The sequence below is a fragment of the Callithrix jacchus genome, chromosome 8 (genome assembly GCF_049354715.1).
Source record: "Callithrix jacchus isolate 240 chromosome 8, calJac240_pri, whole genome shotgun sequence".
NCBI lineage: Eukaryota > Metazoa > Chordata > Mammalia > Primates > Cebidae > Callithrix > Callithrix jacchus.
The window spans coordinates 30,639,462-30,656,292 of NC_133509.1; the positions used below are offsets into that span (position 1 = coordinate 30,639,462).

The 16,831-nt window shown below is 39.7% G+C and overlaps 1 protein-coding gene across 5 annotated transcripts in view; it reads right to left on the reverse strand.

Annotated features, from left to right (window-relative positions):
- Nucleotides 1-16,831, reverse strand: part of TTBK2 (tau tubulin kinase 2) — a 169,032-nt gene that overhangs the window by 135,528 nt on the left and 16,673 nt on the right. For all 5 annotated transcript variants that reach the window (XM_054240542.2, XM_078334051.1, XM_035262002.3 and 2 more), the window contains exon 2: nt 515-650. In XM_054240542.2, the coding sequence (XP_054096517.2) occupies nt 515-524 (10 nt within the window). In that variant the 5' untranslated portion in view covers nt 525-650. The remainder of the gene's footprint in view (nt 1-514; nt 651-16,831) is intronic.

Here is a 16,831-nt window from a genome sequence, read left to right on the forward strand (position 1 = left end):
TACATACTGAGGTATACACAGAAGAAATGCTAAGGTTAAAGATCAATTCAAAACATTCTGGGAGAGAAATGAAACAAGATTAACCATACACTGATGACTATTTTAAGTTGGGTCATAAGTACACAGAGGTTCATTATATAAGTCTCTATTCTTTATGTATACTTACAATTTTCCTTAATTAAAAAAAAAACACAGCAGTTCACTGTACTTTCAAACACTGTATTTTTTTAATCTGTCCTTTTCCTCAGTATGCTTTTATGTATCTTAATATTAGCTATTGGAAGTTAAAAACATTTAGTACCATATGAAGCAAAAGTAAGACTTAGGGTATAATCAATTTAATCATAGAAAAATAACTGTAAATAACTGCTTTAGGCATATAAGTAATATATATATAATATTTTCTAATAAAATGCTATATCAGGAAACCAAAAATTACTTCCCCAGTATGTACACGTGCGCGCGCGCGCGCACACACACACACACACACACACACTCTGAGATACATACTCACCACTTTCCATCTTTCTTTCACTAGGATTCCAACACTCAGGATATCCGGCTGCTCTCCTCCCCCGCTCATTGCAATACACTGATATGGTAGAATAGCTACACAGACATCCAGTTCCCCGAAGTGGTTTCCATTTAACCTAAAACAAAAAAAATAGTAGCAGTATATTAGGGTTAACTAATCAACACAAATAACATTCCAACATGAGGAAGCACTACAAATATTATACACTAATTAGGCTACTTTGTTGGGAAGAAGGGGAAAAAATGTTTTTGAACATTTTAATGCATATTTTTAAATGTTTAATGCATATTTTTAAAACCATGTATCTTTCCATTACACATGCCAAGCGAACTAGCTAGGCATTATAAAGACATTGTTAAAACACAGATATTATTTATAATAACTGAGATTGTTAGACTATAGGGCAAGCATGATGGCAATGGCACTTGAACTAGACAGACCAATATCCTGAGTACAATATACTGCTGAAGAAAAGGACATAGTACCTAATTTACAACAGCTTATAGTTTGTAACTTAGAGCTTAAATCATTAGAGCTAATAATATTTTAATATTACAAAATGCACTTAAAATCCATAGGAAATAAATATTAACAAAGGGATGCTGACCAAACCTGATTCAATGGCATTGTAAGAAAAAGAGGATACTAATAAGATGAACAGCATACCTGTAGAAAATGAAAGTATAGCAGAAAAATATGGCCTAAAGGAGATGAAAACTGTAACCTGTCCAGGAATGAGAAAGATATTGATACAGAGTGATTTTCAAGATATATTGTTTAGTGAAAACAAGCGAGACAGGGTTTACAGTATACTATACTTTGTATAGAAAGGAGATAAATGTTGAGTATATTTAAGTGTCTGCTTTTGTTTTTAAAAAGGAAAAAAAGTATAGATAAGCTAAAACTGAATAAAAATGATTCTTCATAGCAGGATTCAGAAAACTTTTTCAATACAGGTCTGGAGAGTAAATAGTTTCTAGTCCACATACTGTATACTCTGTCATAGCTACTCTATTCTGCCACTGCAGCACAAAAGCCATACATAATTATATAAATGAATGAGTATGGCTGTGCTCCAACAAAATCTTATTACCCAAAAAAAAAAAAAAAAAAAAAAAAAAGTGGGCCAAATTTGGCCTCCAGACTGTTTACCAACCTTTACTCAACAGAAAGCAAAAAAAGGCCAGGCATGGTAGCTCACACCTATAATCCTAGCATCTTAGGAGGCTGAGGTGAGAGGATTGCTTGAGCACAGGAGTTTGAGAACAGCCTCGTCAACATAGGGAGATCTTGTCTCTACAACAAATTTAAAAATTAGCCAGATGTGGCTGCACATACTTGTAGTCCCAGCTACTACAGAGTCTGAGCAGGGAGGATCACTTGAGCATGGAAGGTTGAGGTTGCAGTGAGCTGTGAAGGTGCCACTGCACTCCAGCCTGGGTGACAGAACAAGATCCTGTCTCAAAGAAAAAAAGGATGGAAGGGATAAGGAAGAAAGCCAGACTTCTGTGAATGCATCTTGTGATATGGTTTTGATTCTGGAACCACATAAATGTTTTACATATGATAAAAAAATGTTCTAAACTCCAAATTCCAGAAGGGACTGTAACAACAAGTAATCATCAGAAGTGGTGTTAAAACCATCAAAGGTAGCTTCGAATGAGTGATATCACTTCAGAAAGTCAACAAGTCAGTAACAGCCACAATTCATAACCACATTTACATAATAAAAGGTCAGTCAATTCCTAAATACTTCTACTTCACCAATCCCTGAACTCCATAATTCCTCAAATCCTACTTAAAACCACCAGTTTATTTTCCTTTTTCTTTCAAAACAAAGTCTCATTCTGTCACCCAGGTTGGAGTGAGGTGGTGCAATCACAGCTCACTATATCCTTGAACTCCTGGGCTCAAGCAATCTTCCCATCTCAGCCTCCCAAGGAGCTGGTACTACTGGCATGCACTACCACACCTGGATAACTCTGTTTTCAACAGACAGGGTCTCACTATGTTGCCCAGGCTGGTCTCAGACTCCTGGCCTCGACTGATCCTCCCACCTCAGCATCCCAAAGTAATGGGATGATAAGCATGAACCACTGTACCTGGTCCAGTACTTTGTTTTTATTTAGAGAAATTACATCCCACAATTACAGCTGTCCTGTATATGTTATACAATAAATTGAGCATTTTCTTCAGAAAATGAATGACAAAAGACAAAATTAAAGTTTTCAAAAAACACTAAAAATGAAGAAAAGACAATCTCTAAAAATTCAGAGCAAACGGAAACCAATAACCCACTGCAATCTGTTCCCCAAAAACCTTTTAAAATAAAAAAAAAACTTAAAAAAATAACGTACTGAACATTGAGTTTGTGCCATAGTCACAAAGAAAATAATTACTTCAGCTGGGCATGGTGGCTTACACCTATAATCCCAGAAATTTGGGAGGCAGAGACAGGAGGATCTCTTGAGGTCAGAAGTTCGAGACCAGCCTAGGCAAAATGGCAAGACCCTGTTTCTACTAAAAATATAAAAATTAGGCCAAGTGCAGTGGCTCACACCCATAATCCCAACACTTTGGGAGGCCAAGGTGAGCGGATCACCTGAGGTAAGGAGTTCAAGACCAGCTTGGCCACCATGGTGAAACCCTGTCTCTACCAAAAATATAAAAATTAGCCAGGCGTGGTGGTGCAAGCCTGTAATCACAGCTACTGAAGAGGCTGAGGCATGAGAATAGCTTGAACCTGGGAGGCAGAAATTGCCGTGAGTTGAGATAGCGGCACTGCACTCCAGCCTGGGTGACAGAGTGAGACCTTGTCTCAAAAAAAAAAAAGGAAAGAAATAGAAAATAATTACTTCAAGTGACTTTAAAATATAGTATTTTGATTGTCCATCATTAGTTAGATCTTAAGGAACAAAAGAACCACAAAGAAATCTTAAAACTGCATTCAGTAGGCTTACTGTTGGAAGTAATATCAATACTGATATTTCAAAACTATTATAGGTATACTGCAGGACACAGCAAATAAGTAATATATTAAGTCATTAGTAATCAAAATGTCAACATAAAGATATATAAATATGAAAGAAGTCAAGTAAAAATCATGAAATCTTACAATTAAGAAAACATCATATTTATTTAAATACATATTTCATAACTCTGACCACTGAAAAGTCCTAGAAGCAGTGCAAACCAGCAGCATTAAGCACCCCTAGTTTCAAGGTTGAGGATTCAAAATGCCATTTACCTCTGAAAAAGAACCATTTGGAGAAATTGCTAAGACTGAGAGAGGTACTGTAAACAATGAGCCTAGAATCTTGCAGTTGCTCAAAAGCAGGACTATACCAAAGACTGGGGGCAGATACAGGTTTTGTGGGACCTGAAGCTTTTATTAAGTTACCACCTGTTTACCCTCTTAAAAATCTTACTCTTGGAAATTTTACAAAATCATATGACCAACTGCCCATGCAAATAGAGAACCTTAAGTTTAAGCTTCATTATCTTCACAGTAGGTGAATCCACCTCTCTAAGTCAAAAGAACACAGAAGCCAACTGGAAGGGGCTAACACGGGCTTAAGGTGGGAAAATCTGAGCACTAAAAAGAATGATCGATCACCACATGTGTGGCTCACGCCTGTAATTCCAGTGCTTTGGGAGGGTCAAGGTAGGTGGATCACCTGAGAACAGGAGTTCGAGAGCAGTCTGGCCAACATGGCAAAATTCCGTCTCTACAAAAAATACAAAAATTAGTCAGGTGTGGTGACACGTGCTTGTAGTCCCAGCTACTTGGGAGGCTGAAGCAGGGGAATTGCTTAACCCAGGAGGCCGAGTTTGCAGCAGTGAGCTGAGATCGTTCCACTGTACTCCAGCCTGGGTGACACAGTGAGACTTTATCTCAAAAACAAATAAATAAAGACTGAAATGAATTGAAACATATCAAATATATAAAAATCCATAAATTACTTAAAGAAGCCTCATTAGACATTATAAAAGATTGCGAGGGTACCAGTTCTTTACTCTGGATGTAAGTAAAAGGAAAATAAGGACAGGCGCAGTGGCTCACGTCTGTAATCCCAACACTTTGGGAGGCTAAGGCAGGCAGATCACCTGAGGTCAGGAGTTGGAGACCAGCCTGACCAACATGGACAAACCACATCTCTACTGAAAATACAAAATTAGCCGAGCGAAGTGGCTCATGCCTGTAATCCCAGCTACTTGGAAGGCTGAGGCAGGAGAATCACTTGATCCTGGGAGGCAGAGGTTGCAGTGAGCTGAGATTGCGCCACTGCACTCCAGCCTGGAGAGCAAGAGCAAAACTTGGTCTTAAAAAAAAAAAAAAAAAAAAAGGAAAATAAGCATTTATTCTACCTTTCCTATAGTAACTATATTTCTCTTTCTTTCTTTCTTTTCTTTCTTTCTTTTTTTCTGAGACAGAGTTTCACTCTTGCTGCCCAGGCTGGATTGCAATGGTGCGATCTCAGCTTACCACAACCTCTGCCTCCCAGATACAAACGATTCTCCTGCCTCAGCTTCCCGAGTAGCTGGATTACAGGCATGTGCCACACATCTGGCTAATTTTGTATTTTTAATAGAGATGGGGTTTCTCCATGTTGGTCAGGCTGGTCTCGAACCACCAACCTCAGGAGATCTGCCTGCCTCGGCCTCCCAAAGTCCTGGGATTACAGGCATGAGCCACCGCACCCACCTATTAACTGTATTTCAAGGAAACCAAATAGTTAAATTAAATTAAAAATTCACCATCTTGCTGCATCTAATGAAATAATCAAGGCAATGAATATCAATGGCTGCTAAAACTCTTAGATGAAAAAGTGATTGATAAAGAACTTTATAATGAATAGATGGGACTGATACCACCTAGACTCACTGATCAATCATAACATCACTAAAAGATCTGACAATGAACAGCATACCACTGACTCTGGGTACTGAATTAAGGTTTAGACCCAAAATCCAGGTCTGACTAGCCAGTTAGTGATAGACACCTGGGACAGATGTCAATATTGCAAAGACTTTGATAACTGGACTAACATAAAAACCAAAAAACATGAAAGGCTAGCCAGAACCTCCAACCTAAACACAACTGTGTGGTTAAAACAAAAGATATTAGTCGAGTGCAGTGGCTCACACCTGTAATCCTAGCACTTTGGGAGGCTGAGGCAGGTGGATCACAAGGTCAGGAGATCGAGACCATCTTGGCTAAGACGGTGAAAGCCTATCACTACTAAAAACACTAAAATTACTAAAAATTATCTGGGCGTGGTGGTGGGCACCTGTAATTCCAGCTACTTGGGAGGTTGAGGCAGGAGAATCACTCGAACCCGGGAGGTGGAGGTTGTAGTGAGCCAAGATTGCACCACTGCACTCCAGCCTGGGTGGCAGAGCAAGACTCTGCCTAAAAAAAAAAAAAAAAAAAAAAAAAATCAACATTCTCCACAGAATTTAAATAAGACACAAATTTTTTTAAAAAATACTTTTAATGTGAGCATATAATCCAAAATTACCAAGCGTAGAAAGAACCAAAAATATCTCAATTTACATATGAAAGCACAATCAACAGATAGATCCAAGTGCCATGATGACACAGATTTAAGACTTCTTGGGCAAAAATGCTCCAAGAAATAAAGGTGAACACCCTAGAAATGAATAAAAAGATTTAAAGTCTCAGTAAAGAAATATGAGACATAAAGAAAGAAATTAAAATTTTAGGCTGGGCACTGCGACTCACGTCTGTAATCCCAGCACTTTCAGAGGTCAAGGTGGGCAGATCACAAGGTCAGGAGTTTAAGGCCAGCCTGGCCAATATGGTGAAACCCTGTCTCTACTAAAAGTACAAAAATTAGCCGGGCATGGTGGCAGGGACCAGTAGTCCCAGCTACTCAGGAGGCTGAGGCAGCAGAATTGCTTGAACCCGGGAGGTGGACATTGCAGTGAGTCGAGATTGTGCCACCGCACTCCAGCCTATTTAAAAAAAAAAAAATTTAGAATTGAGAAAAATAGTAACTGAAATTTTAAAATTTCACTGGATAGAGTCAATAGAAAAATGGCAGTGTCAGAGTAAAGAGTCAGTAAACTGGAAGATAAATGTATAGAAACTACCTAATCTGAAGATAAAAGATTTTTATAAATGAATATAGACCCCAGGGACTAGTGGGACAATACCAAAAAATCTAATATTTTTGTCATTAGAGTCATAAAAGAAAAGGTAACAGTTTAGGACAGAAAAAAATGGCTAAAATTTCACAGATTTTATGAAGGAAATAAAACAACAAATTGATAACGCTGACTGACTACAATAAGCACACATGCACACAAAGAAACTTAACCCTTAAACATATCATAACGAAACTGCTGAAAATTAAACAGAAAGAAAAATGTTTAAAAATAACTAGAAAACAGCTTGGCATGCTGGCTCATGCCTATAACCCCAGCACTTTGGGAGGCCAAGGCAGGTGGATCACCTGGCTGAGGTCAGGAGTTTGAGACCAGCCTGGTCAATATGGTGAAACCCCGTCTCTACTTAAAACAAACAAATACACACAAAAAAATTAGCCAGGCATGGTGGTAGTGCATGTCTATAATCCCAGCTACTCGGAAAGCAGAGGAAGGAGAATTACTTGGACCCAGGAGGTACAGGTTGCAGTGAGCCAATATCACACCACTGCACTCCAGCCTGGACAACAGAGTGAGATGACTCCATCTAAAAAAATAACAATAATAATAACTAGAAAAAAATAACACATTACTTATAGGATAACAATGATTTAACTGACTGTGGATTTCTCATCAGAAACCATAAAGACCAGCAAGAAACAGAAACATATATTTAAAATACTGAAAGTATGGAGCTATCAACCCAGAATTCTATATCCAGAGAAAATATATTTCAGAGATAAGGACATTCTCAGATAAAGGAGAGTTAAGACTATGTGCTATCAGCAGATCTGCTCTTAAAGAATTGTCAAAGAAAGCTTTTCTGAGAAAAGGAAACTATAACAGAGGAAAATCTAGAATAATAGTAACGGAGGAAGGGCAATAGAAATCCAGGTAAGTCTAAGAGCTTGATTTTCTCCCCTTGAGTTCTCAAAAATATGTTTGCACGTTAAAAGTTAAAGGAGTTAAAACTATCTGAAGGGATTTCCAATGTAAACAGATAAAACTCATAAGACTACTCCAAAAAACATAGAATAGTAAAGGGTCTCTTATAATGGCAGTTAGGTTTCTGCATTATTTCAGATAATGTAATATTCATATATATAATATTTATATAACATATTTAATATTTAATGTAATAATTCTAAGTAGACTATAAAAAGCAAATATACATAAAATCCTATAGCAATCACTTTAAGAACTATACAAAGAGATATCAGGAAAAGCAAAAAAAATTAAATAAAGTGGAATACCAAAACATGTTAAGATAATCCAAAAGTGGGCAAAAGAAACAGATGAACAAAACTAAAGAGATAAACATAAAACAATAATAGAATGGTGGACCTGAATCCAAACTTACCTATAATTACCTTAAGTATAAATGGCCTAAACATGCCACTGAAAAGACAGAGATTAGCAGGATAAATATGATTCTATAAGAAACTCACTTCAAAAATAATATGTAGGTAAATGTGAATATACTAATATCACTGAAAATAATAATAATAATACTATTACTCTGTAGGTTAAAATGGATGGGAAAAGAGTATACCATGCAAATACTAACAAAAGGAAAGCTGGAATATTTATTATAATATCTGACAATGTCAACATCAAGGCAAAGAAAATCACTGGAAACAAAAAGAGATACAGAACCATGGAAGAACCAATGTATTAAAAAATTATAAATGTGGGGGGAGGACTCAAGATGGCGCTGTGAGAACAACCCAGGATTGGAGCTCTCGCTGTGTCCACGGAGAGGTGAGTCTGAGCTGCATTTCGAGACTGATCTTTGTTGCCCACGGAAAGGGGAAATTCCCAAGTGAAGAGGAGACGCGGTACGCCAGGCAGAAACTCCGCCTGGCGAAGCCGGCAGCCGGGGTGGTGGCGGCCGGCCCTACCCAGCGCTCCCCACAGAGCACGCTCATCCGGGTGCCCCGTTGAACCGGCAACCGGAGACGTGAGAGGGCTGGACTTGAGACTGAGCTAGACTTGGACAGTGAGCCAGCCCAGGGGACTGCAGGGACAGAGCGTTAGGGGTGGCCCAGTGGGACAAACAAAACCGCGATTTCAAACAAGCCCCGTGCAGACGGCCCGAGACGCTCTGAGGGGATGGGCGTCCACCATTACCGAGGCAACCCGCCCCAACTGAGATACACGCCCATTGCTGACGCAGCCAGCCGTTGCTGAGGCAACCCGTCCCTACTGAGATACACGCCCACTGCTGATGCAGCCTGCCGTTGCCGAGGCAACCCGCTACAACAGAGAGACTCCGCCGCAGGGCGTGGCGGAGAACAGCAGAATAGCAGAGCCAGGGCGAGCGTCACAACAGCAGGGCGGAGCCTCGGCAGCCAAACAGTGGCTAGTCTGCGTCCTAGCTGGGCAGGACCTCAACGGACATCCAAAAATAAAGCCCAAACCCCTCAACACAGAGCATTTGAGAAAAAAAAAAGGGTTTTTTTTAATGAGCTCTGTTGTAGCAGAATCAAACATAGCAGCCTAACAGCCCTGAATGAACAACAGAGCTCACAGCTCATCAGTCAACTCCTATAAAGTACAAACTGTCTCCTCAAGCAGCTCCCTGACCCCTCTATATCCAAAAGACTGACATTAGGCAGGCATTATCCTGGGACAAAGATAGCAGAAAAAGAAACTGGTAGCATCCCTCGCTGTGCCACAACTGCTAGAGGTGCACCCCAGACAAGCAGGGTCTGGAGCGGACCTCAGCAGTCGTACAGCGAAGGGGCTAGACTGGTAGAAGGAAAACCAAGCAACAGAAATACTTCATCATCAACAATCTGGGTGTCCACTCAGAGACCCAATCGAAAAGTCAGCAACTACGCAGACGACCAGCAGACAAATCCACAAAAATGGGAAGAAACCAGCGCAAAAAGGAGGAAAACACCCGAAACCAGAACATCTCGCCTCCTAGAAAGGACCAAAACTCCTCACCAGCAAGGGAACAAAGCTGGACGGAGAATGACTGTGACGAAATGACGGAATTAGACTTCAGAAGATGGATAATGAGAAACTTTTGTGAGCTAAAAGATCATGTATTAAATCAATGAAAAGAAACTAAGAACCTTGGAAAAAAATTTGAAAAAAGATTCGAGGAAATGATAACAAGAATGGATAACTTAGAGAGAAATATGAATGAATTAAAGGAGCTGAAAAACACAATACGAGAACTTCGCGAAGCATGAACAAGTTTCAATAGCGGAATTCACCAAGCAGAAGAAAGAATATCTGATGTCAAAGACCAACTCAATGAAATAAAACGAGAAACCGTGATTAGAGAAAAAAGCGCAAAAAGGAATGAACAAAGTCTCCAAGAAATGTGGGACTATGTGAAAAGACCTAACCTACGTTTGATAGGTGTACCAGAAGGAGACGAAGAGAATGAATCCAAGCTGGAAAATACTCTTCAGGACATCATCCAGGAAAATTTCCCCCACCTAGCAAGACAGGCCAACACTCAATTGCAGGAAATACAGAGAACACCACAAAGATATTCTGCAAGAAGAGCAACCCCAAGGCACATAATCGTCAGATTCAACAGGGTTGAAATAAAGGAGAGAATACTAAGGGCAGCCAGAGAGAAAGGTCGGGTCACCCACAAAGGGAAGCCCATCAGACTCACAGCAGATCTCTCGGCAGAAACACTACAAGCCAGAAGAGAGTGGGGGCCAATATTCAACATTCTTAAAGAAAAGAACTTTCAACCCAGAATTTCATATCCAGCCAAACTGAGCTTCAGAAGTAAAGGAAAAATAAAATCCTTTGCGAACAAGCAAGTACTCAGAGATTTTGTCACCACCAGGCCTGCTTTACAAGAGCTCCTAAAAGAGGCACTACACAAAGAAAGGATCAACCAGTACCAGCCATTCCAAAATCACACTGAATGCTAAAGGCATCAACATAATGAAGAATCTACAACAACCAACAGGCAAAACAGCCACTTAGCATCAAAATGGCAGTATCAAATTCACACATAACTATATTAACCCTAAATGTAAATGGACTAAATGCACCATTCAAAAGACACAGACTGGCAAATTGGATAAAAATCCAAAACCCATCAGTGTGCTGTATCCAGGAAACCCATCTCACATGCAAGGATACACAAAGGCTCAAAATAAAGGGATGGAGGAAGATTTACCAAGCAAATGGAAAGCAAAAAAAAGCAGGAGTTGCAATTCTCATCTCTGATAAAATAGACTTTAAAGCAACAAAGATCAAAAGAGACAAAGAAGGCCATTACATAATGGCAAAAGGATTGATACAACAAGAAGAGCTAACAATCCTAAACATATATGGATCCAATGCAGGAGCACCCAGATACATAAGGCAAGTTCTTAATGACTTACAAAAGGACTTAGACTCCCACACAATAATAGTGGGAGACTTTAACACTCCACTGTCAATACTAGACAGATCAACCAGACAGAAAATCAACAAGGATATCCAGGGCTTGAACTCAGACCTGGAGCAAGCAAACCTGATAGACATTTACAGAACTCTCCACCCCAAATCCACAGAATACACATTCTTCTCAGCACCACATCACACCTACTCTAAAATTGACCACATAATTGGAAGTAAAGCACTGCTCAACAAATGCAAAACAACTGAAATCATAACAAACAGCCTCTCAGACCATAGTGCAATCAAGTTAGAACTCAGAATTCAGAAACCGACCCAGAACCGCACAGCTTCATGGAAACTGAACAACTGGCTCTTGAATGTTGACTGGGTAAACAATGAAATGAAGGCAGAAATAAAGAAGTTCTTCGAAACCAATGAGAACAAAGACACAACGTGCCAGAACCTCTGGGAAACATTTAAAGCAGTCTCTAGAGGAAAGTAGATAGCAATAAGTGCCCATATGAGGAGAATGGAGAGATCCAAAATTGACACCCTATCGTCTAAATTGAAAGAGCTAGAGGAGCAAGATCAAAAAAACTCAAAACCCAGCAGAAGACAAGAAATAACTAAGATCAGAGCTGAACTGAAGGAGATTGAGACACGAAAAACCCTTCAAAAAATCAATAAATCCAAGAGCTGGCTTTTTGAAAAGATCAACAAAATAGACAGACCACTAGCCAGATTGATTAAAAAGAAAAGAGAGAAAAACCAAATAGATGCAATAAAAAATGATAAAGGGGAAATCACCACAGATTCCACAGAAATTCAAACCATCATCAGAGAATATTACAAACAACTCTATGCACATAAACTAGTAAACCTGGAAGAAATGGATAAATTCCTGGACTCCTGTGTCCTCCCAAGCCTAAACCAGGAGGAAGCCGAAACTATAAATACACCAATAACAAGGTCTGAAGTTGAGGCAGCAATTAAGAGCCTACCACACAAAAAAAGCCCAGGTCCAGACGGGTTCACACCCGAATTCTCCCAGACACACAAGGAGGAGCTGGTACCATTCCTTCTAAAACTATTTCAAACAATCCAAAAAGAGGGAATCCTTCCCAAATCATTTTATGAGACCAACATCATTTTGATACCAAAACCCGGCAGAGACCCAACGAGAAAAGAAAACTTCAGGCCAATATCCATGATGAACATAGATGCAAAAATCTTCAATAAAATATTGGCAAGCCGATTGCAACAGCAAATCAAAAACTTATTCATCATGATCAAGTAGGATTCATCCCAGGGATGCAAGGCTGGTTCAACATATGCAAGTCTATCAACGTAATTCACCACATAAACAGAACCAAAAACAAAAACCACATGATTATCTCAATTGACACAGAGAAGGCATTCGACAAAATTCAACAGCCCTTTATGCTAAAAACCCTCAATAAACTCGGTATCGATGGAACGTATCTCAAAGTAATAAAAGCTATTTATGACAAACCAACAGCCAATATCATACTGAATGGGCAAAAACTGGAAGCATTCCCTTTGAAATCTGGAACTAGACAAGGATGCCCTCTTTCACCACTCCTATTCAATATAGTACTGGAAGTTCTAGCCAGAGCAATCAGGCAAGAAAAAGAAATAAAGGGTATTCAAATAGGAAAGGTGGAAGCCAAATTGTCTCTATTTGCAGACAACATGATAGTATACCTAGAAGACCCCATCGCCTCAGCCCAAAAACTCCTGAAACTGATAAGCAACTTCAGCAAAGTCTCAGGATATAAAATCAATGTGCAAAAATCACAAGCATTCGTCTACACCAATAACAGACTTAAAGAAAGCCAAATCAAGAACGAACTGCCATTCGCAATTGCTACAAAAAGAATAAAATACCTAGGAATACAACTCACAAGGAACGTAAGAGACCTCTTCCAGGAGAACTACAAACCACTGCTCAACGAAATCAGAGAGGACACAAACAGATGGAGAAGCATTCCATGTTCATGGTTAGGAAGAATTAATATTGTGAAAATGGCTATACTGCCCAAAGTAATTTACAGAATCAACGCTATCCCCATCAAGCTACCATTGACTTTCTTCACAGAACTGGAAAAAACCACCATGAACTTCATATGGAACCAAAAGAGAGCCCGCATAGCCAAGTCAATTCTAAGCAAAAAGAACACAGCGGGGGGCATCACACTACCGGATTTCAAACTATACTACAAGGCTACAGTAATCAAAACAGCATGGTACTGGTACCAAAACAGAGATATAGACCAATGGAACAAAACAGAGGCACCAGAGGCAACACAACATACATACAACTATGCAATCTTTGATAAACCTGAAAAAAACAAGCAATGGGGAAAGGACTCCATGTTTAACAAATGGTGTTGGGAAAACTGGCTAGCCATGTGCAGAAAGCAGAAACTGGACCCCTTCCTGACACCTTACATTAAATTAACTTCAGATGGATTAAAGACTTAAACATAAGACCTGGCACCATAAAAACCCTAGAAGGAAATCTAGGCAAAACTATCCAGGACATAGGCGTAGGCAAGGACTTCATGAACAAAACACCAAAAGCATTGGCAACAAAAGCCAAAATAGACAAATGGGACCTAATGAAACTCCACAGCTTCTGCACGGCAAAAGAAACAGTCACTAGAGTGGATCGGCAACCAACAGAATGGGAAAAAATTTTCGCAGGCTACCCATCTGACAAAGGGCTGATATCCAGAATTTACAAAGAACTCAAGCAGATTTACAGGAAAAAAACAAACAAGCCCATTCAAAAGTGGGCAAAGGATATGAACAGATACTTTACGAAAGAAGACATATATGAGGCCAACAATCATATGAAAAAATGCTCATCGTCACTGGTCATCAGAGAGATGCAAATCAAAACCACATTGAGATACCATCTCACGCCAGTTAGAATGGCGATCATTAAAAAATCTGGAGACAACAGATGCTGGAGAGGCTGTGGAGAAATAGGAACACTTTTACACTGTTGATAGGAGTGTAAACTAGTTCCACCATTGTGGAAGACGGTGTGGCGATTCCTCAAGGCCTTAGAAATAGAAATTCCAATTGACCCAGCAATCCCATTACTGGGTATATATCCAAAAGACTATAAATCGTTCTACTATAAGGACACATGTACACGAATGTTCATTGCAGCACTGTTTACAATAGCAAAGACCTGGAATCAACCCAAATGCCCATTGATAATAGACTGGATTGGAAAAATGTGGCACATATACACCATGGAATATTATGCAGCAATCAGAAATGATGAGTTCGTGTCGTTTGTAGGGACATGGATGAATCTGGAAAACATCATCCTCAGCAAACTGACACAAGAACAGAAAATGAAACACCGCATATTCTCACTCATAGGTGGGTGATGAAAAATGAGAACACATGGACACAGAAAGGGGAGTACTAAACACTGGGGTCTATTGGGGGGAAAAGGGGAGGGCCAGTGGGAGGGGGAGGTGGGGAGGGATAGCCTGGGGAGAAATGCCAAATGTGGGTGAAGGGGAGAAGAAAAGCAAAGCACACTGCCATGTGTGTACCTACGCAACTGTCTTGCATGCTCTGCTCATGTACCCCAAAACCTAAAATCCAATAAAAAATTTAAAAAAAAAATTATAAATGTGTATACACCTTAAAAAGAACATCAAAATACGTGAAATAAAAATTAACAAACTGAAAAGAGAAACAGACAAATCCATGGTTATAACTGGAGTAAACAAATCCATAGTTGTAACTGAAGACTTCACTCCCATCCCAAAGAAATAACTAGAGAGGCCAGGCGCAGTGGCTCATGCCTACAATCCCAGCGCTTTGGGAGGCCGAGACGGGCAGATCACCTGAGGTCAGGAGTTCAAGATCAGCCTACCTAATATGGTAAAAACTCATTTCTACAAAAAATACAAAAATTAGCTGGGCATAGTGGCAGGTGCCTGTAATCCTAGCTACTCAGGAGGCTGAGGTAAGAGAATCACCTGAACCCAGGAGGTGGAGGTTGCAGTGAGCTGAGATTGGACCATTGCACTCCAGCCTAGGAGACAGAAAGAGACTCCATCTCATTAAAAGAGAGAAAGAACTAGATAGAAAATTGGCAAGAATACAGAAGCAAAAACAGTACCATTATGGTATAATTCAAAAATATATTTGGTTGTGATATTGTGACATATATTAGTAATAAGAAATATAAATATTTGGTCTTTGTCCCTGGTTCTAGTTCAGAGCTCATAAAGTCCTTGTAATTTCTGGTGATTAGGGTGATAGGAACATCTTTTGGTATAATATTTGGTTTTTGTCCTTGGTTCCTGAAATAGCTCCAGATAGATAAAAGATGATAGGAGTAGATTGCGTTATTCATAACAAGCCCCTTTCAATCACATCTGGGTTTTTGTTAATGAGGTAACTTTAGGAAATCTTTAAAGATAGAGGGTTGGTTGCCAAGGGAACCATCCCTGTGATTAGAGGGCTGGAATTTTCAGCCCCACTTACAAGCTCTGGGGAGGAGAGAAATGCTGAAGGTTGAGTAGATCACCAGTGGCTAACGGTTTAATCAATCATGCCTTAATGAAGCCTCCATTAAAAACACAAAAGGACAAGTTTTGGAGACTAATAAACATATCCATATGTTGTGAGGGTAGTGTATCCTAACTTCATGAGGAAAGAAACTCCTCATGTTTCCTCATGAGGAAAGAAGGATCCTCTGAGGATCCTTCCAGACCTTGCCCTATGTATCTCTTCAACTGGTTGTTCATCTGTATCCTCTATTATATCCTTATTATGTAAAAATGAGTAAGCATAATTAAACTGTTTTCCTGAGTTCTGAGAGCCATTCTAGCAAATTACACTTCTCTGTCATTTCCCAGAAGTACTGAATATAGTAGTAAGAAGAGTTTATTTCTCCTATCTTACATTCTGGTATCAGAAAATTGATATTCATCTCCAAATTCCTGGCAGTGCTTGGAATTCCTGAGTTACATAAATGCCTGTTATGCTAATGAAGTGAATCCAAGCTTCAGGATAGGAGCTGTCACCTGACAACATATGACTACTTGACTAGAACTTTAATCTCCACCTCTCAACTTCCAGAAAGAGAGGGACTAGTGATTGAGTTCAATCACATGGCCAATGTTTTAATCGATCATGCCTATGTACTAAGTTTTGTTTTTATTTTAAGAGATGGGGTGTCACTGTTGCCCAGGCTGGAGTACAGTGGTGCAGTCATAGCTCATTGCAGCCTCAAACTCTCGGCTCAAGCAGTCTTCCCATCTCAGCTTCCCAAGTAGCTAGACAATATGCATGTGCCACCATACCCAGCTCATTTCACTTTTTGTAGAGACAGGGTCTGGGAAAGATGCCCAAGGCTGGTATCAAACTCCTAGACTCAAGCAATCCTCCCACCTCAGTCTCCCAAAGTGCTGGGATTATAGGTGTAAGCCACTGTGCCCAGCCCTCAACTCTGGATATTAAAAACTCTGTAAATCTTAAATTCAGCTGGATAAAAAGAAGTTTTAAAAAAAAATTTAAGAAAAACTCTCTGAACAACAAGGCTCAGGGAGCTTCCTGGTTGGTGAACATACTGATGTATGAAGAGGGTAGTGCACCCTGGCTCCACTAGAATAGAAGCTCCTGTGCTTGGGATCTTTACAGATTTGCCAAATAGTCCTCTTCAACAGACTGTTCATTTGTATCCTTTATAATAAAACAGTA